This window comes from Bombyx mandarina, chromosome 23, assembly GCF_030267445.1.
Source record: "Bombyx mandarina strain Sakado chromosome 23, ASM3026744v2".
Classification (NCBI taxonomy): Eukaryota; Metazoa; Arthropoda; class Insecta; order Lepidoptera; family Bombycidae; genus Bombyx; species Bombyx mandarina.
In genome coordinates this window covers 11,660,321-11,685,284 of record NC_143229.1, presented here as the reverse complement: position 1 = coordinate 11,685,284, position 24,964 = coordinate 11,660,321, and the positions used below count along the sequence as shown (strand labels likewise).

The window sequence follows — 24,964 nt, the reverse complement described above, 5'->3', positions numbered from 1 at the left end:
AGACCTATATAGTAGTATTAACCCATCTTTATACATGGAAAACCATGGAGTTATTAAGTACCGGTAAAATGGGGCGATTAGGGACAAATTCCAACTTTATGACCAATTTTAAGGTAGTTGTTGATGTATATAATGCTATATCAGGATCAAAATGATTGAGTTTTGGGGGCATCTTTGTTGTTCAATTTAAAACTATGCAACTAGCATTCCAGTTTAAGCAAAAAAAGCAAAAATAGGTGTAATCCCTATTTACCCGGAAATTGCGGTTAATTGGGACGAAATGAGAAATTTGCTAGGGTTGAGAAATTTGCTACTTGGTTTTAATTAATTTATTTATTTAGTTGAACCAACAAAGTGATCATCAATAAAAGACATTGCAAAACTGACACTCTGAACAAATATTAAATATTTTATTATGTATTACTTAGACATTTTTGTCCACCTTGAGATTTCATTGTTCTTATTACATGTCTGTGCAAAATCGACTGACTTATATTAAATTGCTTAGCTATTTCAACTAAAGACTTATTCCCAATTAGGCAATTGCCCAATTGCTGTTTTTAATATTAAGGGATAATATCTCTTATAAGGCTTTGCACTCTTTGATACGTACACGCGAGTCATATCTAAAAATAGAAAACAATACGTAACTGATAATATAAATATTTACCAAACAATAAAATAACACATTGATAATTTTGAATAAAAGTTCTAGACAAAACATCATGAATAAACCAAATTTTTACCAACAAATTTAAAAAATATTGTTATAACTACATAGACAACCCTAGAAACCTGTACCTATTTATACTTAGGTCGTTTTCATTTCACGTATTCCCATCCCAATTGACCCATTTTTCGTTGTTATTTGTACCTAAGACGTCCCCAATATCCCCAAAAACAACAGATTTTTACATGTATTTTTATTTTATCAAATACATTAAAACCAATAACAACTGAGACTTACCTTTAATATACATGATGGTTCAAACACTAAATAACGTTTATAAATCACAGTCGTCTTCTATTATTATCAAATAAATAAAAGAGAGCAAAGTTTCTAGCACTAAAATAATGACCACCACAGAAAGTTAATTTGAAACACGATTTTTTATAAGTTAGCAGCTATTATCATGCATATTCAGAGTTGTTTTGTAAACTTTCAACATTCTACTATTAAACTACAAAAAATGGAAGATTTTGCAACGAATATAAAACTAATATTGAGTGTCGAAAGATTTTCCCGGGTTTTTCCCGATTCGCCTCTCAATCCCTAATCGCCCCATTTTACGGTACTAACTCTATGTGGAAAACATAGATTTTTTTTTTGGGTCAATTTTTCCTTAAGGAAAGGCAAGGGGATCTAAGCCCATACAGTTTTATCTGTTCGGAAAACATAGATAATAACCTTAATTTATGACTTTACTATTGGATTTATGTAATTTAAGTGATTTAAGAGTATTAACTGTGTAAGAAATGTTTTGTTGGAGTTTACTCCTTTAGAATCGATTTACATATATAGGCCCGGGGTATGAAAATTATGGGGACCAAAATCGTACTAGCATGTCACACGAAATGCGTTATGCGCATGTCACACGAAATGCGCGCCGGGCTGCTGCGCCGGCAGTCCGCCACAAAGCCTCGTACTGATCGCGCGTTTCTCTCATTATTGTATTTTCATATATTTGTTAGTCGTTTGTTTTGTGTCTCGTTAATTTGTTAATAATCTGTAGTGTATCGTGTTGTCGTAATATAGAACTATTTCTCGTATTGTTTCGTTTAATTTTTTATATCCAGTAAACTCCAGTCGTGCGTCGGAGCGGACACACACACTTTTTTTGGAGTTTACTCCTTTAGAATCGATTTACATATATAGGCCCGGGGTATGAAAATTATGGGGACCAAAATCGTACTAGCATGTCACACGAAATGCGTTATGCGCATTTCGTGTGACATGCTAGTACATGCGCCGGCAGTCCGCCACAAAGCCTCGTACTGATCGCGCGTTTCTCTCATTATTGTATTTTCATATATTTGTTAGTCGTTTGTTTTGTGTCTCGTTAATTTGTTAATAATCTGTAGTGTATCGTGTTGTCGTAATATAGAACTATTTCTCGTATTGTTTCGTTTAATTTTTTATATCCAGTAAACTCCAGTCGTGCGTCGGAGCGGACACACACACTTTTTTTTTTGGAGTTTACTCCTTTAGAATCGATTTACATATATAGGCCCGGGGTATGAAAATTATGGGGACCAAAATCGTACTAGCATGTCACACGAAATGCGTTATGCGCATTTCGTGTGACATGCTAGTACATGCGCCGGCAGTCCGCCACAAAGCCTCGTACTGATCGCGCGTTTCTCTCATTATTGTATTTTCATATATTTGTTAGTCGTTTGTTTTGTGTCTCGTTAATTTGTTAATAATCTGTAGTGTATCGTGTTGTCGTAATATAGAACTATTTCTCGTATTGTTTCGTTTAATTTTTTATATCCAGTAAACTCCAGTCGTGCGTCGGAGCGGACACACACACTTTTTATTTGGCTTGGTTTAAAATCTCCGATTTTTTTGTATATAATTACAAATGAGACCTCCATACTTTACTCTTTGGTTGCAAACGTATCAACTAATTATGGCGAATGGCGATACGAGGTTGTTATAAGAATATATTTTGATGACTGCATGAATTCAAGAGCCTTTATCATACTCTACAACGACAAAAAAGAAACCAAAATAGATTTTGTTGGCGAATGTTAGTATTTTTGTTGATAGTTGATATTTTTGTTACGTTAAAACATGGAGGGTAGAGGTAAGGAGTAAGGAGAACCGTATCTGTATGTGAAAAAGTGTCCATTAAAATCTGCTAAATAAGGGTGGCGCTACCGGGTAAATTTTTAAAAAGGCACTGGAAGTTATTGGACTATGATAGAGAAATAAAAAAAGACGAAAGAACTGTAAGCACTACAAAATCACAAAAAGTATTTAATTAAAGCTGATAAGAAAATGCAATCGATGTCTTCACGTTTTACTACAGCAATAATTTTAGGTTATATTGACGAAATTAGTTTAGACTACGTAAACATGTGAGGTCTTTTATGTTACACTGTCACTAACTACTCTAGTTATTAAATATATTAAATTAGCATAATGCGACTCAGTGACGCACAATGCCGAATTATGCTGAAGCTTAGTTGAGCATTATGCCGCATAATGCGCTCTTGTGCTGTAATTGGAAAACGGCCATAGTCTGAAAGTGGGACACTTTTTCAAGCTTCTCCCATATGAGACGGTTCTCCTTAACTCTACCCTCCATACGTTAAAATTACGATTCGAAACAAAAAGCGATCTTTAGGAAATCGATGTTCTCAATGTCGATTTCATTGAGAATAGATTTTCCAAGCTTCGATTCAGATCAAACCTTTCAGGAAGAATCGCTGTGCCTAATACAAATTATAAAATAACATTGAAAATTGATTCCTATACTAAGCCACCTTTTATAGACATGTAATTTTTCACTCATACTCATTACTATGCTATGGTGAACTAACTTTTTTGCTGAATGTCGTTATTAATTGTGATCTTAAATTACTACTTCAGATGATAAGAGATGCGCTAACTACTTTTTCTGCGAAAATGAAAATCATTTTAATAACCTTAAGAAAAAGCGAAAAAATAATATTTAAAATTGTGAAATCAGTCTCATATTATTTATTGCATTGTAATATCGATTTCAAATAGAGTATTTTGTTCGTCAAAGTCGATTAATTAATCTTAATTGGGCCTTAGACATTGTTACACCGGTCACTCACATGCGCACGAATACGCAAACCCGCAAGTGTAGGACGACATTTGCGAATCATTATGCAAAGTTTTCGCTGCATTCGTGGTTTTCCAAGCTGTGTCGGTTTTTTAAAGCCGGCTCCACATTCGCGGCGCGAATGTCCGCGAAGGGCGCGAACCGCGAGTGTGGATGGTTTCGCGACTTCGCGGTCGCGCTTCACGGCGTTCCCCGTCCGGTGGCGGTTTTCTGGCCCGCGACAAAGGGCCTGCGAAGCGCGAACGCAAAGGCATCCACACTCGGGTATGTTCGCAGTTGTGTGCGAGACGCAGTGACAAGCGGACGTCATGAGTATCGAATGGAGTAACGATCGGCAACTGACGTTCCTTGAATGTTATCATGCTGAGCCCGTGCTTTGGCAAGCTCAACATGGAGATCATAAAAACAAAAATAAAGTACATGATGGAAATTCCTGTGCCATATTTAAAGAAGAAAAAGGATTCCTTAATGTCTAGCTAAAGAACGTATAGAAAAAAAGTGAAGGATTGTTACGATGGATTTGTGTCATCCACCACCTTCTTCTCCTCCATTTATTTTTTATTTGTTTTTTTGATTTTATAAACGTATAATTGTAACACGCTAAGGCGCACAATGTCAGAGCAGCAGCAACTTTAACGTCCATTTCAGTCAAATGCGCGAACGTAAATGCGAAAGGTTGCGTGTGTAGAGGGCTATGTTTTTCACGTCGTGTTCATGCGCGAATCGCAGCCGTGATTCGCGGGTGAATGTAGAGCCCGTATAACAGACAACAAAACGCGCGAACCTTCGCGTAGTCTCCCACACATTCGCTTGCCCAGTTACGCCGACGATTGCGAAGGTAACGGACGTATCGCCATTTTCATAGTTCGTGACGTCTACTGTGTAGCGTTCTACCCGATGATATGTAGGCGAAGTAAAATGTCCCTTAGAAATAAGGTGACACTCTACAAAACTTGCATACGCCCCGTCATGACCTATGCAAGTGTAGTGTTCGCTCACGCGGCCCGCATACACTTAAAATCATTTCAAATTATTCAATCCCGTTTTTGCAGGATAGCCGTCGGAGCCCCGTGGTTCGTCAGGAACGTCGACCTCCATGACGACCTGGACTTAGAGTCCATCAGTAAGTATCTTCAGTCGGCGTCCATGCGCCACTTCAATAAAGCGGCACGACACGAGAACCCTCTCATCGTGGCCGCCGGTAACTACATTCCCGATCCTGCGGACAGAATGGAAAGCAGTCGACGTCACCCAAAACACGTCATCTCGGATCCTCCCGATCCACTAACGGTGCTTTTAGGTACTTCAAGTACCGGTCACCGTTCTCGTCGAACCCGTCGCTTGCGACGAAGGGCTCGACGAGTAAATTAACTCTCAGACACAGCCCACTGAGTTTCTCGCCGGATCTTCTCAGTGGGTCGCGTTTCCGATCCGGTGGTAGATTCTGCGAAGCACGGCTCTTGCTAGGGTTCGTGTTAGCAACATCGTCAGGTTGAGTCCCGTGAGCTCACCTACTAAAGTTAGGGTTACGCTGACATAGCCTTTCAAGGCTATCAGCTTAGGTAGAAAAAAAAAAAAAAAAAAGTGTAGCGTATCTTCATCAAAAGAAATCCCATAAAAACAGCATGGCTGTTAATGATGTCTGGGAAAGAATTCAAAACTCTTTTTCTTTTCAATGTTCCATTGACGAATTAAAAAGGAGGAGAAATTCGTGAGACATTCGTAAATAAGTGTAGGAGGAAGCGCAAACGGGTTCGCAAATTGAGTATGCGAACCCATTTGCACAGCCGCTAGGTTTTCGAATGAATGTTTGACGGCCCTTCACATGCGCGCAAACATTCGTACAATGTACAAACATTCGTACAATGTACGAATATTTGCGCGCATGTCAGTGGCCGGCATTACCTTCTACCTTAAAAAATATTTTGGTAATACATGTACAAATGAAGAAGTTTCATCTATCTGTATTTTACAACTCGATATTTTGCACGTAGCGGAAGCTGAACAAGATAACGATCGGACTTACTAGAATATAACTATATCGGCTTCGTAACCACTTAACACCAGGTGGGCTGTGAGCTCGTCGACCTATCTAAGCAATAAAAAGAATAAAAAAAAAACTTCGGAGATAAACAGCGCTCCGCGTTTTCATTACAGCAATACAAATAGTTAAATGTTTTACTAAAGATTTTCGTTGAGGAATCCCAAACGAGTACACGTTATATCGCGAAAGATCGTTGCCATCGACTCTATTCGTTATATCGCTTATTCCTCAATCTGTGACCTGTGTATTTAACTGTCATGGTGTGTAAAGGTTGACATTGTTTTTGTTAAAATTGTTGCAATTATTGGTATAATAAGGAATAACTGAAGAAAAAAAGATGAACAGAATAATTTTAAATCGATGCCGGTTTATAAAAAAATCAAGTAAGTTATTTTAACCCTTTAGAAACTACTGAAACTGCACTTCATAACCTATTGTTAAATATCGTATGATTATTGTTGTACTATGACTTCACTCAGAATTGAATTTTATGTAATGAAGAGATAATAAGTGTGTTTATTCGTCGAGAAATGACCAATACAGTTTTTTGGATTAATGAAGTATAATTAAGCGACTGTCCTCTATCATACGGTTGATGCAATAACTTTTTTTATTTGAAATTTTAAATAAGTTCATTTTTTATAAAATACCTTCATCTACCGCTTTCGGTATCTATATACTTTTTCAGTTAATATTTTTTTATTTCAGCAATATTATGGGAGACAAGACAGTATCAAAATTTTCCATACATAACATTGTCAAGGTCACTATCGTACTACACAGCACAGCCGATAGGCCTCCAACATGATGTCACACAGAAACCTCTCAGCATGCAGGTGTACTATCCTACATTTACCAGACAATTTTCCACAAGTCAGTATTATTTTGAGAAAGAACCATTAAAACCTTCCTCAAAAGTAGAAGCTACTGTTGTTACAATTAAAAAAGAAATAGAGGAGAAAGAAAAACTCCCTAAAAAAGAAGAGAGAAAGAAGAGTATCAAGGAACGTGTTATGGATGAACTTCGCCATTATTACCATGGCTTCAGGTTGCTTTTCATAGAAACTAGAATATCAATTTCATTGTTATTTAGAATATTAAAAGGAGATACATTAACTAGGAGGGAACATAGACTGCTAGTGACAACAGTTGGTGATCTGTTTAGAATGGTGCCTTTCATCATATTTATAATAGTTCCATTCTTAGAATTCTTTTTACCAGTATTCATAAAGCTTTTTCCCAATATGTTACCATCTACATTTGAAAGTAGTAGTCAAAAAGAAGCAAAACTGAAGCAACATTTGAAAGTCAAACTAGAAATGGCCAAGTTTTTTCAAGAAACATTAGATCAGATGGCACCACAAGCTAGTAATCGTCATTCTGAATTAGCTAAAGAGTTTTCAAATTTCTTTAGTAGAATAAGAACATCAGGTGATGTGGCAACAAGTGAAGAGATTATGAAATTTTCAAAGTTGTTTGAAGATGAAATCACCCTTGATTCTCTCCAGAGACCACACCTTGTTGCTCTTTGCAAAGTTTTAAATGTTTCTACAATTGGTACTAGTGCAATGTTAAGGTTTAATCTCAAAATGAAGTTAAGGTCACTAGCGGCAGATGACAAAATGATAGCTAAAGAAGGTGTTGATAGTTTGAACTTTAGTGAACTACAACAAGCTTGTAGAGCACGAGGAATGAGAGCATATGGTGTGTCTGAAGAGCGCTTACGTAAAGAACTGAGGAATTGGTTAGATTTATCACTGAATGAAAAGGTTCCCCCTTCGTTGTTGTTGTTGTCAAGAGCTCTGATGGTACCGGAGCATGTACCAACAACATATAAGCTGAAGGCTACAATCTCAGCTTTGCCAGAACATGTTGCAACACAAACTAAAGCTGCAATCGGAGAAAAGGAAGGCAAACTTGATTTTAAGGTACATTTTTCATTAAACCATTCAAAACAAAAATTACAATACTATTGAAACAAGGTTTTGTAAGAAAGACCTAATAACCCAATTAATGTAATTTGAAAGATTATAATGAAATATTAGAGTAAAGTTTAGAGTAAATATGGAATATAGTTTATTGTATACCGATGTAAAGAGAAAACAAATGCGAAAATGAAACACATTGTTTTTAAATTAAATTAATTTGTTGAAATTTTTAAAATTAGAAAATTATAATTGTAATAGGCCAAAGCAGAAGCAATCAGACTTGAAGAAATGAAGATTAAGGAAGAGAAACAAGAACTCCAAGAGGCAGAAAGGGAGAAGCAACTGCTTGAAGCCAAGAAGAGAGAGAAGGAGGAATTGAAAGACAAAGCACCCATCATTGATGCTGAGTCAACTCCAATTTTAGTTGATCCAGCTCCAGTGATTGCAGTTGACCCACCCAAACAGAAGTCTGAAGAAGGTTTATCTGGCAAGGACATTGAAGTTATTGAAGACGCTTTGGAAAAATTGGGTAAGAATGCATTGAATCCCATAGTATTTTCTAGTTTCTGTGGACTTCAAGTTATTATGTGTTCTCTATACACAAAATAAATCAGTGGTAATCCAGCGGTTAATGTTCACTTGAGTTAGTGATTGTATTTAATGCCCCAATCCACAGGATGACCTCAAACAGATTAGTAGAGCATTAGAAACTGAGTCCACCACTGAGAGTCTCCCACTGAGTTTCTCACCAGATCTTCTCAGTTGGTCGCGATTCCGATCCGATCATAGATTCTGCGAAGCACTGCTCTAGGGCTAGCAAATTTAGGCTATTAGCGAATAAGCAGGGAAGAAAAACGGAAGCTGTTTGGCAATCCCGTTTAAGGATAACTGTGATTTCAACATAGTTTTTGTTTTGACCTTATTTCTGTGTTCAAATTCAAATCAAGCTTATATCACTGAGAGATTTCGTCATGACATAAGCATTTAGTTTAAAAATGTATTATATCTTTAGCCTACCATCATTTGAGAAGAATAAGCGAAAAAAAGCAGGTTTGCCTTTTATTATATGAATTCTTATATGTTCCTTTGTTTTGAAATGCCCAATAACAATTTTACATATTAAAAATACAAAAAGGAAATATAATAATAATATTAAACAATGCGGAGGAAACACGCTATCGCCATACCGTGATATCTGTCAGGAAATTCATAACTTTATAATGTGCTTTATTAACTGCATTAACTTTCGTTGATAGTCTTCTTATGACATGTCCTTCTTCAAACGAGGCTTGTGGAGAGTATTAAACGGTAGGCAGCGCATTGGCTCTGCCCCTGGCATTGCTGAAGTCCATGGGCGACGGTAACCACTCACCATCAGGTGGGCCGTATGCTCGTCTGCCTGCAAGGCCAATAAAAAAAATATGCACATCTCATATATTTTTGTTCAGATATTCAGATATATTTGTACAAAAATCTTGACTTATATGACAGATTATACTAAATTTAGTTCATTAACAAATACAACAAAGTAAATTTAAATACAATTGGCTCTGTTCCATATTACGCAGTATAGTTAGGTAAACGACCCGGAAGTTCAAGTTCACATAGGTTGGTTTTCAAGAAATATTTTTGCTAATTACGGCATCCATGAAAAATATAATACGGAACATTAATGTTTTTCAAGTCTATGGATAGGAGTTTATAATGTTTGTAGGTACTTTAATAGGTAATTAATATGTACTTGAAAGGTCCTAAAAACTGTTTTTTTCAACTTGCAAAACTATAATGTGGGTAATAAAAAAAAAGTGATCAAACTGTAAATGTTAATCAAAAAATATCATTAGTTTGTTGATCTAATTTTTAATCAACAGATTTTCATCTATTCTATTTATAGTTGAGCAACGAAAAGCTATCGAATTTTATAATAACACTCAGTAATAAAAACAATATGATTATTATTTCCCTTTAAATAAATGATTCATTTATTTATTTATATAAATGTAATTTATTTGTGTTGCTTAGACAGTATTGATTATATTATGCTAGTGAATCTATGTTCGCCGTGACCTATATATTTGAGATACGGAATTTCAAAAGAGTTATCTGACAACGGTTAAACCTGCTGTTAGAAATATTTACTGGTAATGATGACTAACGGTCAACTGGGCCGTGTTCAAGTATATTTTCTGCTTCGAAGGTATTAATATATTACGGTTAACGGCCGACTCTCGCAACGTAGTCAGCAATATAAAAGTAGTTGAAGTTTGAGCTTAATAATAATATTAATTACCGGAAATATTATACTAAAGAATGGGACCGTCCACTGTCCGTGAGAGACATATTGTTTCTGTGCGTTCTCGTTTTGCTAATGGCGAGTACTTGCATAGACTAAGTGGCTAGGATTATCCATCAACAACTTGCTCTGAAACATGGTTTTCTTGAATCTGCAGTACCTTATTACCAATACCAACCTCAACCAGTTCTTTTTATTTTTTTATTGCTTAGATGGATGGACGAGCTCACAGCCCACCTGATTTTAAGTGGTCACTGGAGCCTATAGACATCTACAACGTAAATGCGCCACCCACCTCGAGATATAAGTTTTAAGGTCTCAGTACAATTACAACGGCTACCCCACCCATCGAACCGAAACGCATTACTGCTTCACGGCGGAAATAGGCGGGGTGGTGGTACCTACCCGTGCGAACTCCCAAGAGGTCCTAGCACCAGTGATCACGCAATTTATAATTTTGCGGGTTTGTTTTACACGATGTTATTCCTTAACTGTGGAAGTCAATCGTGAACATTTGTTGAGTACTTATTTCATTAGAAAAATTGGTACCCCCGCCTGCGGGGTTCGAACACCGGTGCATCGCTACATACGAATGCACCGGACGTTTTATCCTTAAGGCCACGACGACTTCAAAAGTTCGTGAAAATGGTCACGATACGCTCTACTGGGACCGACCTGTTATCACGGATAGGTGTATATGCCAAGGTCGGCATCGCTTACGCTCGTGTACGCATCAAACATTTTTATTGCTGTTCAAAATTTACAATTCAGAAATGTCTATAGTACATTTTTCATCTCTTAACTTTGTATCTATTACAGCTGAGCAGAAGAAGTCCTTGCTTCTCGAGAAGGAAAGCATTCAGGAGCTAAAAACGGAACTGTTGGACTACAGCGAAGATGTGAAAGAGATGCACGAGATTGTCAAGACAAAGCAGGCCGATATCAAACTTACGAAAGGTGCACGAAGGTACGAAGAATGAAAATTATTAGAAAAAAAAATATATTTTTTTTACGACACGTAGACACGACATCTTTGTCTAGATCTAAGTAGTAACCAGTTTCAGAGTAGGTATCAGTTTGGGTGGTCAATGATCATGAGACAGCAAAATGAGTTACAATACCGCTGCCATAAATTATGACACTGGGTATCCAGGTTTGCTCCTGCAATACTCTATGAATATTAGTTGTTATAAGTTTTTGGGATGATCGCATCATCTCATTTTACAATCGCCCACTATATCCACACTTCTACCTATATCCACTACACGCTTTTTATTGGTGGTAGGTCCGCATGGGTAGGTACCACCAGCCTGCCTATTTCCGCCGTGAAGCAGTAATGCGTTTCGGTTTGAAAGGCGGGGCAGTACCTTCGAACCCATATCTGGGTAGGTGACGGCATTTACGCTGTAGATGTCTATGGGCTCCGGTAACCACTTAACATCAGGTGGGCCGCCAGGTCGTTCACCCACCAAAGAAATATAAAAAAAACGCATCCAGTGTATTTGCAGATATCTTTTGTAGCCAAATACCGTCCAGCTAGGATAAAATTTTCTTCCATAGTGTTTCTTAAGTGCTATGACATATCCGTCAACAAACAAGATTCGAAGTCTTCTACAGTAGTTTGGTGCTTGACTTCGAACTCAAATTTAATAACAAATGTACTGTATGATTACAGATTATATCGAGCTGTCAATAACATGATAAGCAAACTTGACGCTGCACTGGTGGAGCTTGAAAGCAAAGAGAAAGCCTTGAAGACGACACTGGAACAGACCAAGTCCGAACCACAGAAAGCTAAAGAACAGTTGATCCAAATCGACGAACTGATGCATTCCATTAAGAGCTTACAAAAAGTCCCTGATGAGGCTAAGTTGAAGTTAATTCAAGATGTACTGGGCAGGCTAGACGACGACTTTGATGGGCAATTGAAGATTGATGATGTTTTGAAGGTAATTTTTTGGCCTTTGGAAACAGGTCAACAGTTACTTAATTTTTCAAAGAACTTAAGCAGAATAAGCAGGTCTACCTGCTAATACTAATACTCAGGAATTAGTACACAGCGGCAGTAGAATTATAAAACTAGAGAGGTAACAAACAGTATTTTCCAGGTGAACTAATTTAATCTATATTCTATAATAGAGAAACATTTCATACAGTTTAAGTTCGACAAATAAAAATTTTGTAACACTATTTTAAACGCTACTATTGTTTGGACTAACATCACCTGTTTTCGCACGCAGCTTACTAATACCTATTTTGAGCATCGATAGTGAGGCATGATCTTTTTATTTATTGTTTAGATGGATGGTCGAGCTTACAGCCACTTGGTGTTAAGTGGTTACTGAAGCCCATAGACATCCACAACGTCAATGCGCCACCCAACTTGAGATAAAAGTTCTAAGGTCTCAGTATAGTTACAACGGCTGTCCCACCCTTCAAACCGAAACGCATTACTGCTTCACGGTAGAAATACGCAGGGTGGTGGTACCTACCCGTGCGGACTCACAAGAGGTCCTACCACCAGTCTTCTTCCATCGCGAAGAAATCGCCCATAGTTTGAAGGGCGGGACAGCCGTTGGACCAATGCAATCGAGGAATCAGTGCTATGTCCTAACATCCATTCCTAGCTCTCACTAATAGTATCGTTTTCAATTCACAGATGCTCGAAATAATCGGTAACGAAAACGTGAATCTATCAGAGAAACAGATGGCCGAGTTAATCGAACTACTCGACAAAGAGGAGATTCTCGAGGTCGAAAGCAAGATACAGAAGGCGTTAGATAAAGCCGCCAGTGCCGCCAAAGAACAGGACAAGAACAGTGAATCCGATGGAAAGGTCAGTAACATTCTTGCTTTAACAATACTAACACTACATAATTATACCAACACTTACTGGTACCTATTTCTACCGTAGCGGGTAGATAACGGTATATGACAAGTTTTACTCAGAATAAAACAAAATAAAATAAAAATGTATAATAACTTCTTAATTGGTAAGAAAAAGTCATGAACTCAAATATGCAAAAGCAATACGATGATATGTGCATTTCCAATATTATATTTTTAAATTACAATTTGGCTCTGTTTTTTAAATAAGAATTTGGCTTTGGATTTTGAAGATTTTGCTAATGTCAAAGTATGTACAAAAATGACAGGTGCTTAGAGAGAATTTTTTTTACTAAATACAAATAAATTTGACCAGTTTTTCCATATGCGAATCTGTGATTTTAAGAACAGCACAAACAAAAATATATTCATTTTCAATGCAAAAGTTCAAAATAGGTCATTGACCCGTTATGGTATGCTTAGTGTTATAAGTAACCACGCCAGCTGTCGCTCGGAGTCTACCGACGTTCACTTCTGCGAATGTTCGTAAACAAAATTAGGCTGCAATATATGCAGCAAATTTTGATTTTAATAAAAAAAAAAACACGTGTGGCACTCGGAGACTGCCGCGGTAAAGCTATTGCATAGCATTTTTTATCAACTTATGCAATTATAAATCGAAAATAATAATTTAATATTAAATCAACAATAAAATAAGACCACGCTATATTTATAAACATTAACAAAAGCAAAACATTAACTGTCCCCTTCACACTCATAACCTAGACCGCGCGAGGGAGAGATGGGCAGACTTTTCATGATGTGCATGTGGCAGTGCGATGTCACGCCGCGCGCTTATTCACAAACACTACACAAGCGCAACGTGTGAATGTGTTAAACGCGAGCTACATAGTAGGCGTAGTGGGGTGTCAGGTTGTTTTCGTTACGGAATTTCTTGATTCAGTCGCCGCGCTCAAAGCCCGCGATAAAAGCTATGCAATAGCTTAAAAATATAGAGTTTTAAGATTGCTCCATCATTGTTCTTAAACCTGCCGGCAAACAAGTAGTTCGATTTTTAAGGGCGGGTCAGCCCCGGGAGTCCCTAACTATCATAATTTTAATATATTTTAGTAAACTCTAACCAATATTAGTGAAGAAACTTTAAGCACTAAAGGTCCATTAATGATTATAACAAATTCATGAAAAATTAATTTCTCTTCCAATTTAATGCGTTTGTGGCTCAGTTCAGGCGTTTATGAAGTTTTTTTTTTTTTTCCTACCTAAGCTGAGAGCCTTGAGAGGCTATATCAGCGTAACCCTAACTTTTGTAGGTGAGCTCACGGGGCTCAAACCTGATGACGTTGCTAACACGAACCCTGGCAAGAGTCGTGCTTCGCAGAATCTACCACCGGATCGGAAACGCGACCCACTGAGAAGATCCGGCGAGAAACTCAGTGGGCTGTGTCTGAGAGTTAATTTACTCGTCGAGCCCTTCGTCGCAAGCGACGGGTTCGACGAGAACGGTGACCGGTGCTTGAAGTACCTAGAAGCACCGTTAGTGAATCGGGAGGATCCGAGATGACGTGTTTTGGGCGACGTCGACTGCTTTCCATTCTGTCCGCAGGATCGGGAATGTAGTTACCGGCGGCCACGATGAGAGGGTTCTCGTGTCGTGCCGCTTTATCGAAGTGGCGCATGGACGCCGACTGCAGATACTTACTGATGGACTCTAAGTCCAGGTCGTCATGGAGGTCGACGTTCCTGACGAACCACGGGGCTCCGACGGCTATCCTGCAAAAACGGGATTGAATGATTTGAAATGATTTTAAGTGTATGCGGGCCGCGTGAGCGAACACTACACTTGCATAGGTCATGACGGGGCGTATGCAAGTTTTGTAGAGTGTCACCTTATTTCTAAGGGACATTTTACTTCGCCTACATATCATCGGGTAGAGACGTCCTAGAATGAAGGCGGCACGATCGCGTACCGTCTTGATGTGGGGGCGGAATGTCATCCTACTGTCGAGGGTGACGCCTAAATATTTGACCTTCGGGGCCCACGGTATGGGCTGGTCGAACATCGTGATCGGGCGAAGTTATGAAGAGAGAGGACGTAGGCTCCAGACGGAAACTACCACTGTGTTTTTATTATTATTATTTTATTATTATTTTTAGTTTTACTGTTAGTCGAATGTACAAAAATTAAAAGAAAGTTCTAAATTCAATCTCGTTTGTTTATAATTCGAAATTTCGCACACTATAGTCTTAGGAAAACTATAATAATTAGTGCCAAGTGTTTCGCCATTTTGATAATAAAAAACGTTTTTTTTTTTTAAATTAGTATCACGAACAATACTGAGAACATTATTATTAATACAATTTTATCCTGTGTTTGTTACTTGTATATCTAATTAAAATTCCAGAGTCTATTCGATATCATAAGGGAGGCCCAGAAGCGAAGAGAAATGAAAAAAGCAGTCGAGAAATTCGGAGAACAAGGAAATATCCCTAAGAATGACGTCATCGCGAAAACCGAGGAGAGCAGTAAACGGCCTGAGAGCCACTGATGAGGAGGCCATCGATTTGTTTAGCGAAATGTGTAAATATGCGGTATGCCTTCCTGTCGGTTTAGTGCGCGGTAAATTGGCACAGATGGCGCTAGTGGCGTTACGGTACTTGTAGCGTGACATGCAACGTGATACCATAGACACTATGGGCACATCGTTTAATTAAAAGGGCTCCATTGTAAACAGCCTATGTTTTTCACCGATAGCTGTAGTATTAATTCGTTTATGTAAGGATGATAGGACATAGGTCATAATCCGAAACAAATAGAACTGTAACCTCACATGAGGTTCACGGTGGGTTGCATCGCATAAATTCATGTGTGTGATCCGTAATATTGGAATATATTTTTTTATGTCCGCCATAGTTTTATGGTAAACTAGGACCTTTTTTTTATTTTGCTATCACTTTATTGTCTCTCTTTATTGAATGTTTATATCTTTAACAGTACTTTAACAAAGTCTTTGAAAAATAAAAATTATCAAAACAATAGTTACTTATTTTGAGTAATTCGAGTAGCCCGTTGTATGTGACGTTACAGTGTGCCACGTGTTCACGTTACATCAGATTATAGTAATTGAATATATATTGACTGTTGATCTAGAATAAAAATGTTAAAATGTGATGATATTTTAATTCCGTTTCCGAAAATTTTCCATATTCTGTTCTGTATATAAAATAACAAATTTACTAACATTTGTTAAATTTATAGCTAATAATGTCATAGCAGTCTCTAAAATCAAGTAGCGCTTATAATTGACTGTTTCCTAGCCGTGCAAATGTGGTTTTGTAAATGAAATAACTACGGTCATGCAAATGTGTTGTAGTTAGCTATTTACGAGCTGGTACTGGTTAATTCGATCATCTCATTGTCTAGTGGCCATTGACTGGATACCGTGTCCTCATCAATCAGTATTTCTGTTGAGGATATTTGTTGTTTGGGTTCTGGAGTACTGATTGTTCCCTCGCATGTACTTCGTAGAACATTGAAAAATCCTACTTTAATATAAAACATAATTTAACAAATAATTATTAAGCTGAATTATTCGTAATAATGAAAGAGCAATAACTATTGCCACCACTGAACTCAGTGGTGTCCACTTTTTATATTTCGTTGTAAATTACAATGCAATTTAAATAATTTGCAATTGTGCTTTTTTATTTTTTATTATTTAACTTCACAAGTTCGTGGCGGCTATGAACGCTTTTGGGATATTAAATAAAACCAACAAAATAGAAATAACGCAGTTTATAAAAAACGGTAAATAGTTTGCGTAGTTACTATGTTGACAATTATCATTCTTTTGTTGCGCTCTGATAATTTTATGCTACCCTAACTTTAACTTTCGTACAAAAATATTTATAATGTTATTATCATTTTAATTCCAGATGTTGAATTGTTTATGCATTTCTGTGATCAATATTTTACTTTTTTTTATTATTATTTATTTTTCTGTATAAAAATAGTCAGCATAAACTGTTTGACTTTTAATGCAAAGTTGATGAAATCATCTGTCACATAATTGGCATGACAAAATAAGATAGATATATTTAGAAAACTGCGTAAAACAATAGTTGAATTGTAAACAACTAGCAGATTGTATTTATTTTATTATAAAAGGGACATTACATGCAGAAGGAGGTTACAGGTGACATTTTTTTGAAGAATTTCACTGGGTACTTAATAGAACAAAGGTGGAAATTTGTTTATAAAAAATATATATATTAGTCTTTGTTCACAATTCCCATGTTGATAAGTATCTTATTTATTGTCTGCTCTTCGATATTAATCTGTTGATCTTTAAGATTAAGATAATAAACATCGATATAAATAATGTTGTTTTATTATATCAGTTCGGTCGCATAATATACTTTTACGATACTTGCTGACAACAATTCTAGATGGTTTCATTTCGTTTATAAAAATAAAACGATCTATGAAATTCAGTACGGCCTACTCTGAAGATACCTTTATCATACAAGGTCTCAAATATATTAAGTGTATAATCTATGATGCAAGGTATTAATTCACTGATTTTAGAAAATTGAGAGATTGGTGGAAGAAAAAAGTTTTCACACGCTGTCTTGCACCCCGAGGTAGTGGTACAAAATCATAATGTCCATTGCTTTCTTTCTTACTTAATAATTACCACCACTGGTTGCTGTTTTGAATAACAAATGCTTTGTTATAATAAAATTCAAATATTGAATATAGCCTTCATACGAAGATTTCCAGAGCCATTTCTTTAAAGCACTTACAGCCGGTATGTTCTCGTGACCTTCGCACGGTCTGGACTGGACAATAGTGCGCGCATAAAATCTAGAGCCATTCAGTACTAACAACTCCGTTATAACCCGATTAATACTGCTCATTATTCACAGTAAAAGGCCAAAGACATGAATAAAAGATATAAGATTTAATGTAATAATCTCTCAATAAAATGGAGGTTCAGTTATATTTTTACTCAAATTCCAAAAACCACGTTCAGAGAAAAATCTGGAGTTACACTACATTAACCCAATTGGTTAACCAAGTGCTCATGCCAACTATTCCAAGGCTATAGACTAGATTTTTTTTAAATATTCGGTTTGCAGGGTGGAAGAACTGTTAAATAATTTAATTGATAGCACATAGTTCGTTAATTTAATAAATATATAATTAATACAATTAATACTTTAAGCTTGGACCTTATTTATCAAATAAAATTGATACTGTAAATATTTTGAGTATAATTAAAAAAGTATGTAATACGACTTTCAGAGCATAGGTACGTGTGCATTACATAAAGATAATTTTAAATTTACCGCCTAACGATTGCGACAAAAACTATTTAAGGCATTCAAAGAATGTCAATCCATATTAAAACTCATTGGTTACTTTGTGAATTGGATGACAATGTTTAGCCAATAGCTTATTTTGTCGAATCACAAGCTACAAAAGTCTTTACTACAGGTCGAAGAACGGCCATTTTGAATTGTGTTTGAAAATCTTCTCAATTTGATTGGTTATAAGACGACGTCATTCAAATTTTTGACGGAGCTGCGCAAAATAAATAATTTTTTGACTCTCACTCACTCGTTGCGGCTGCCATGTTTTTTTCATGTGGGGTGTGTGTATACTGATATAACATGATATTCTAACGTCGTTTTAATTATTACAGGTGAGTAATTTCCATTTTTTGTTGTATATTTCATGTGCCAACTCGGAAATTAATCGCACATACTTAGTGAAAGTGCATCATGTAACACTATCGCCTTCTTGTGAAATTGCAATAGTACCGTGGTCTTTATTACAATGACTCAGTACAACTACGATAAAATACGTTGGGTTTTTTGTTTGGAGGTTTGATATTTTATTTGGTAATATAATAAAGTTAGTGTAAATGTAGATTTTGGATAGTTTTTAATCTCACCCTCAGTCGAATGACGTTTTGGCGCCATCGACATCGACCCATTTAGTATGGCGCACAGGGCCGCGGGCATTTATATGCCTAAATTCTTTGTGCGTATCCTAAATCTCAGCGATCTTTATGTGAAAATACCACACGTAACCTGTCGTACATAAAGAATGCTTGTATTTGCAGAAGTAAGGGGTGCACGAAGTGCGTTATTCGTTACTAGCTAGTGACAATGCGATTGCGAAAATATTAAGAGTCAAACGGTGCATCATATCGAGAATCGAAACACTAGCAAACAACAGGCCAAAGATATAAGCATGTATTAGTAACGAAGGACAAACAAAGGATCGATTTATACACACGGCCCACGGCGATAGTAAAATGGACTCACGAGATTTATGTGCGATGATGGTGTTTGATAACGACAGACACTATCAAGGGCAGGATGCGTAAACACAAGAGAGAGAGCAGGGCGATAGCCTGCGGGCCTGCCACGTCAAGATCACTTCAACACACTCCACACTTCATCATCTGATACCTACAGTCTGCATTCAGGTGAGCAAACCAATATAGCCCTAAGTAGAATGTCTCCAGCGATTCTATACTCACTTTACACTGGAATGTAGGTATTTTGGGTATTCCTAACATGGGAAGGAAATTTGTTTAAAACCAAACGTAAATTCATTATAATTTGTTTCCTTTCACATCATATTGCAAGAGATAGCTACAAAATACCCACTATTTGATAAGTAGCACTGGTGGAAAGATAATTAAGAGATAAATAGCTAATGATCATCAAATAAAGAAACAATTGACTAATGGTTATTTTTTCCCCTCTCAAGAGGCAATGCAGTGCTCAGTAACACTGGATAGTGACCATAACAGGGGGATTTTTAAAATGAAGAACTTTAACGATTATAAGAATCCTTACAGAAAGGTATACAGCATTTGTACATCAGTTTCACAATTTTTATAGGCAATGTTCCGTGTAATTTGTTCTTAAAAATTTGGATTGTTGTGTCAAAATTATATCTACATGGACACACTTTATTAACGTGATTTCCAAAGTTAAAATATTGCCTATAAAATGATTGCACTTGTGTTCCTTTAATTATCGAACTGGTTTCAAGTAAAGTAATCTTCCTTTGTTTGATTGTTTATGGTAAGGTTAGTTCTTATTTGCATTGTCATTCCGTGTATGAAGTGAGTTTTAGAGTAGTCCTTACGTTTTTGCCCTGACTATTTTCAATATAAAATGATTATATTTTTCTTTTGTCATACAAAGCCTTTTTTTTCAATCTGTTAATTAGTACTTTTGTCAAAACATAATTTTTTTTCTTTCCAGGAACACAATTTAGGAAACATTGTTGATCAGCTGTGTACTAGTCTCCAGGACATAAAAGATCACGAAGATTCTGTCATAGGTATGCCAACGTGTTCTATAGAACAAGCAGAGGCTGTACGTCAATATTACGCTGCATTTCCAGCTCTGAAGAAAGGGCAAGAGTCACCTTTGCAGTATTATCTGCCTCCACCTGCTTGGTGTCGTAAGACTGTCACTGAAGTCACAGCCAAAATGCAATGCGAATTGTCTCCGTCCAAGGATTGGAGCTTGAGGAATAAGAAGTTTGTAGGAAAAGAACGACGCAACTCTTACCACGGACAAAGAAGAAACAGAAAGAGGAGCAACGGTCACAATCGCTCTTTTGAAAGTAAGGACAGCTTGCCTGAGTGGGTTACATATGAGGGTGTTTGGGATATGGAGACCCAAGATCCAGTCAAAGAGTTTATTCGTGCCATAGCTCTTGATGAGGGATATGGCACTTGTGAAAATACCATCACTGATGACATCCGCAACAACAAACCACTTGATAATGCTGTACCTGATTGGGATGATGGACTTGACCTCGATACTGATTGGGTACTTGCTGATGATCTGGAGCCACGCACACTCTCGCCTGCCGATGAGGAGCTTTACGCCAAGTTCGAAGCGAAGTTTGATCGCAGCATTGAGGCTCTCTGGGATCAAAACACTCCAGATGATGAATACCAGGACCTACCGATCGACTTTCACGACCTCCTTTCTTCCCCATCCGATTTACCGCCACCCGAGAAGAAAAGTTTGCCAAAATCGTTCGAAAATTTAACGTTCGGTAGTGGGTCTTTGACTCTGCCTGTGGAAGCGGTAACTGAGCGTCTGCGACCCTTGCACATCGACGACCCCGCACCCGCCGAGCTTGACTCCTTCGCACTCTACGAAGGTGAAGACATCTACGAGGCACTCGCCACCGTCGCCGACACCATGCGCTCTTTCACCGCTATCAACCACAGCCGCGACACCAGCGGGTTCGTTGAAGTTCCGCCGAGGCGGGGCCGCGCCGTGCCGCCCCCCGCACCGTTGCCGCCCGCAGGCCCAGCGCGCGCGTCCGAGTCCGCCGCCCGGGAGGACCTGTTGACGTCGGCGCGTACGCACTTCCGCCCCATTCGGCGCGAGTCCGACGCGGAAGCACCACGCTATGTGGACGGCGATACGTTCGACATCCGCGGCGACCTCGACCCAGTGGAGGAGCGACGCAGTCCTCGCGGTGGCGTGTACGTGGCGGCCGAGCGGTACCTCGAGTACCGTGGCGCGTGCACCATCCGCTACGGTCGGCTCAACCTGACAGCGGCGCAACGATGTCCCGACCTCGAGGAAGTCGGTCTCCGCTTGCGATTCCCTCTGCGGCAGTGTAACGCGGCTGTGCAGACGGAGCGCCTACTCGATTCAGCGTGGGAGTGCGAGGAGTGCGGGGCCGCAGCCAAGAAGATGCGCGGCGGCGATGAGCGTGTGTGGGGCGAAGCGCGCGCCTGCACTGCGTGTAGCGCCCGGGCCGCGCCCTCCGCGCCGCCGCCGCCTCCCCTGCACGCCGACCTGTCTCGTGAGTGGGAGGAGCTCCTGTCGGACATCAGCGCGGCGCACGCGCGCTACGCGGCCGGCGAGCCGGAGCCGGACGAGCCAGAAGAGAGCCCACGTGACCGTAAGCGTCGTCATAGTGCAGCGCTGCGGTGTGCGCCGGCGTGCACGCACCCGCACGCGCGCTTCCTGGCGTGCTGTGCGCTGGCGCTGGACCGGCCCCTCACGCGCTAGTGCTGTCCCGCCGTCCCGTGCCTCAGTTGGCCTCACCTCGTCTCGCCGCATCGCTCCTTCGTTTTTTCAGAATAAATTTGTGAGCGGTGATTCCGGTAGTCCGATATGTGTCATGAAAGTAGACATAATAACGATAGAATAGCTTAAAGAGGAGCCTCGAGTTTAGTTTTCGAGAGAATAGTGACGACAGGCGCGGAAATTCCCGTCTTAGATATCGAGGGGAAGAAAGTGTATCTTAATTTTAGTTAATGATTTCTTGTAAAAAATGCAATTGTAGGATTTTAAGTGAAATGTTCTCGCTTCGTTTTCTTGGTATGTTTTGGTGTTATTTTAACGAAGTTATGAAATTTACTTTTCAAATGACCGTTTTTCTGACAAATTGGATTTACATTTCAATTACAATGACAAAAATCTAACTAAGCGATAACATTTCACTTAGAATGTTAGGACGATTCTTATATTATTCTCACAATATCGTCCCGATTATTTTAATTTGTTAATATAAATCTAGTTAGAACACTTAATATTATTTTTGTTATGTTTCAATATGGTTTTCGGCAAACTAAATTCCATTTTTTTTTCTTTCATAAAAATTGTTCTGTTTGTGTTATAAAAAGTTATAAATTTATACACGGATCTGTCTGCAGATGAATAAGCGCATTTCTGACTCCACTATAAGTCAAAATGGGTTGTGTTGTGCGCACTGCACTTTCAGTTGACCAGCGCAATATTAAAGAGCATTCTGTGGAGCATTTCGATAATTATTTTGGGGTGCTGAGCAAAATTTATTATACCGATCAAACATCTTGAGTTGACTTAAGGAATGCGCTTCGCCGTGTCCGCGGTCCGCGATATGTTTACGGAAAGCTGCGGACCTTTTAATGGTTCGTCCAGTTTCTTATGTTAATGCAGCGTAATTTTATTGAATGGCTGCATCATGTAAATGTAGGAGGTGTTAGTGTTTCGAGAAGTGGTAAATAGGACGTTGAACAGTATAGGAAGTGCCGGTGTGAACTGTACCGTTCGAGTCCCGGATCGCGATGTTTGCTCGCTTCATTTGTTCAAATACCGTCCGCGTCTGGGACTAAGGACGTTGTAACATAATTTACAGCTCATCATGTGGATTGTAACAGTTTATGTAGCCGTAACTGTTATTATAGTTCATATAAAGCGTAAAATGTGTATATTATATTTTGTTATATTTTCATTATGTACCGGAACGTCGGGCCTAACGATTTTCGGTCGATTGATAGTGGGAAATCGACATCTCAAGAGTTCGCTTGAGTCGATTTCCGATATTTAATCCGTTCCACTTGTATTTTATTTTAAAAGTCTTTCATAGTTATTGTTGCAATTTCATAAAAAAAAACATGCATATTTTATTTTGTGTCGTGTTTTATATATATTTTTTCTGTAGTGTGATTTACTTCAGTTTGTAATTATTCAAATATGAAAAAAAAAAACAAAAAAATACAAAAATTCATTGCAACACTTGAGATATTATGTATATAGTATTTTATTTAGTACATATTCGGTGAATTCAATGTATAGTAATATTCTTTAATTTTATATATATACTTAAAATCATTTCTTGCATTTAACATATGAACTATTCTTCAAACATTCATTTGAAGAATAGTTCTTGTGTTGGGTAAATTATATTATGTACCATTTAATTGTTTTCTAACATTTTCTCATTAGTGCGGTTGGGTATATTTTAAACTCATAATTCATATTTCATTTTTGTCAAATAATGTCATATCCAATTATTTTTGTTTTTGTCATAAGTTCTTACTATATTTGTACTTATTGCATTAACGATATTCGCTAAAGAATTACATCTTGAAAAAATTTAAAAAATCCAAAAAAAAATCAAGTTCGTACTATATTATGTTTGGCAATCGATCAATCGTAATATAAAATACTATTTTGAACTATCATTAATCCGAAACATCTAAGGATACGTTTTTGACAAAATTGTCAAGAAATTAAGTCTGCATTAGTATTGGTAGAGGGGACAAACTAACATCTGGGTGGGGAACACCATTCTATTGCAGACTTAATAAGTAACACGATGTAAATAAGCCCATCAGACATTGATGAAATTTTTGATCAAAAATTATAATGTGTATTGGGGTTATTTATAACGAAGTTAGCATTATTCAATACACTTGATCATTGTAATTTTAGAATCTGACATCCTTATCAGTGACAAGTGTAATGAAAGTTAGTTGTCCCCTAAATTTTTTTCTCTTATTTGTAAGCCACATGATTACTAGTAAGTGGCAAATGAGCTTTTCTTCTGTATGTAATGTAAAGGTTATTCCAATATAATCAAATTTTAAATTTGCGTGTATCTGAAATCTTCATTAAAAAAAAACAATTTTCATTTGTGAAAACAAAATTAACACAAAAATAAGTTTGGACACGTAGCAAAGTCAGCACACGAAAAATTTGCCTGTAGTTTAACAAGATTTTTAGCTATCACGACTGTAACAAGTGGGCCTGTAACCGATCGACGTTGTTTACATGCACGTTTGCTTTGAATTTCAAATTATATGTAATTTTTGTAAACTGGAAATGAGTAGTCTTTCAAATTTAAATCTATCGCCGGGGTAGGAGCCAGTGAAGGGATTTCGCGTTTTAGTATTTCAAACCAAAAAACGTACCTGTTAAATTCTCGTCTAAAGTAATTGGACCTTATTTTGCTTTTGTAAAAATTGTAAAACTAGCTAATAAATCATTTAAGTTTAGTTTAGATGTTATCCCTGAAAATAGTTACCATTTGCCTAATCATTAGGTTGTGCTCGCTACTCTGGTTCTTGCCACCAATGAAAATAAAAATATACATCCAAATTGTTTTTTTTATTTTTATACCTTTTCCTATTTTAGATTATTCGAGTTGTTGAAGTTGACATTAGGGCCTAAATGGCTAGGACAGGGGTTTCAAAATGTAAATTATAAT

The 24,964-nt window shown here is 37.7% G+C and overlaps 2 protein-coding genes across 3 annotated transcripts; both read left to right on the top strand.

Moving 5' to 3' along the window:
- Positions 1-6,086: 6,086 nt before the first annotated feature.
- On the top strand, positions 6,087-17,309 carry Letm1 (Leucine zipper and EF-hand containing transmembrane protein 1). The gene is made up of 7 exons (XM_089737827.1): positions 6,087-6,245; positions 6,571-7,790; positions 8,049-8,319; positions 10,903-11,050; positions 11,759-12,032; positions 12,743-12,919; positions 15,333-17,309. The coding sequence occupies exons 1-7, from the start codon at positions 6,200-6,202 to the stop codon at positions 15,474-15,476; spliced, it is 2,280 nt and encodes a 759-aa protein (XP_089593953.1). The 5' UTR covers positions 6,087-6,199; the 3' UTR covers positions 15,477-17,309.
- Positions 17,310-18,478: 1,169 nt separating this feature from the next.
- On the top strand, positions 18,479-24,855 carry LOC114245868 (uncharacterized). 2 transcript variants are annotated; one of them, XM_028178174.2, is made up of 4 exons: positions 18,493-18,635; positions 19,059-19,427; positions 19,715-19,809; positions 20,218-24,855. In XM_028178174.2, the coding sequence occupies exons 3-4, from the start codon at positions 19,720-19,722 to the stop codon at positions 21,997-21,999; spliced, it is 1,872 nt and encodes a 623-aa protein (XP_028033975.2). In that variant the 5' UTR covers positions 18,493-18,635; positions 19,059-19,427; positions 19,715-19,719; the 3' UTR covers positions 22,000-24,855. The 2 variants fall into 2 exon arrangements, with proteins under 2 accessions (XP_028033976.2, XP_028033975.2); XM_028178175.2 differs by lacking the exon at positions 19,715-19,809 and having other exon boundaries at positions 18,479-18,635.
- Positions 24,856-24,964: the final 109 nt, after the last annotated feature.

Coding starts and splice junctions, on each gene's coding strand:
- LOC114245868 (XM_028178174.2), top strand. CDS start 19,720: ATGCAGTGCTCAGTAACACTGGATAGTGACCATAACAGGGGGATTTTT. Junction 19,810..20,217: donor ATAAGAATCCTTACAGAAAG/GTATACAGCATT, acceptor TTTTCTTTCCAG/GAACACAATTTAGGAAACAT.
- Letm1 (XM_089737827.1), top strand. CDS start 6,200: ATGAACAGAATAATTTTAAATCGATGCCGGTTTATAAAAAAATCAA. Junction 6,246..6,570: donor CCGGTTTATAAAAAAATCAA/GTAAGTTATTTT, acceptor TTTTTATTTCAG/CAATATTATGGGAGACAAGA. Junction 12,033..12,742: donor AGATTGATGATGTTTTGAAG/GTAATTTTTTGG, acceptor TTCAATTCACAG/ATGCTCGAAATAATCGGTAA.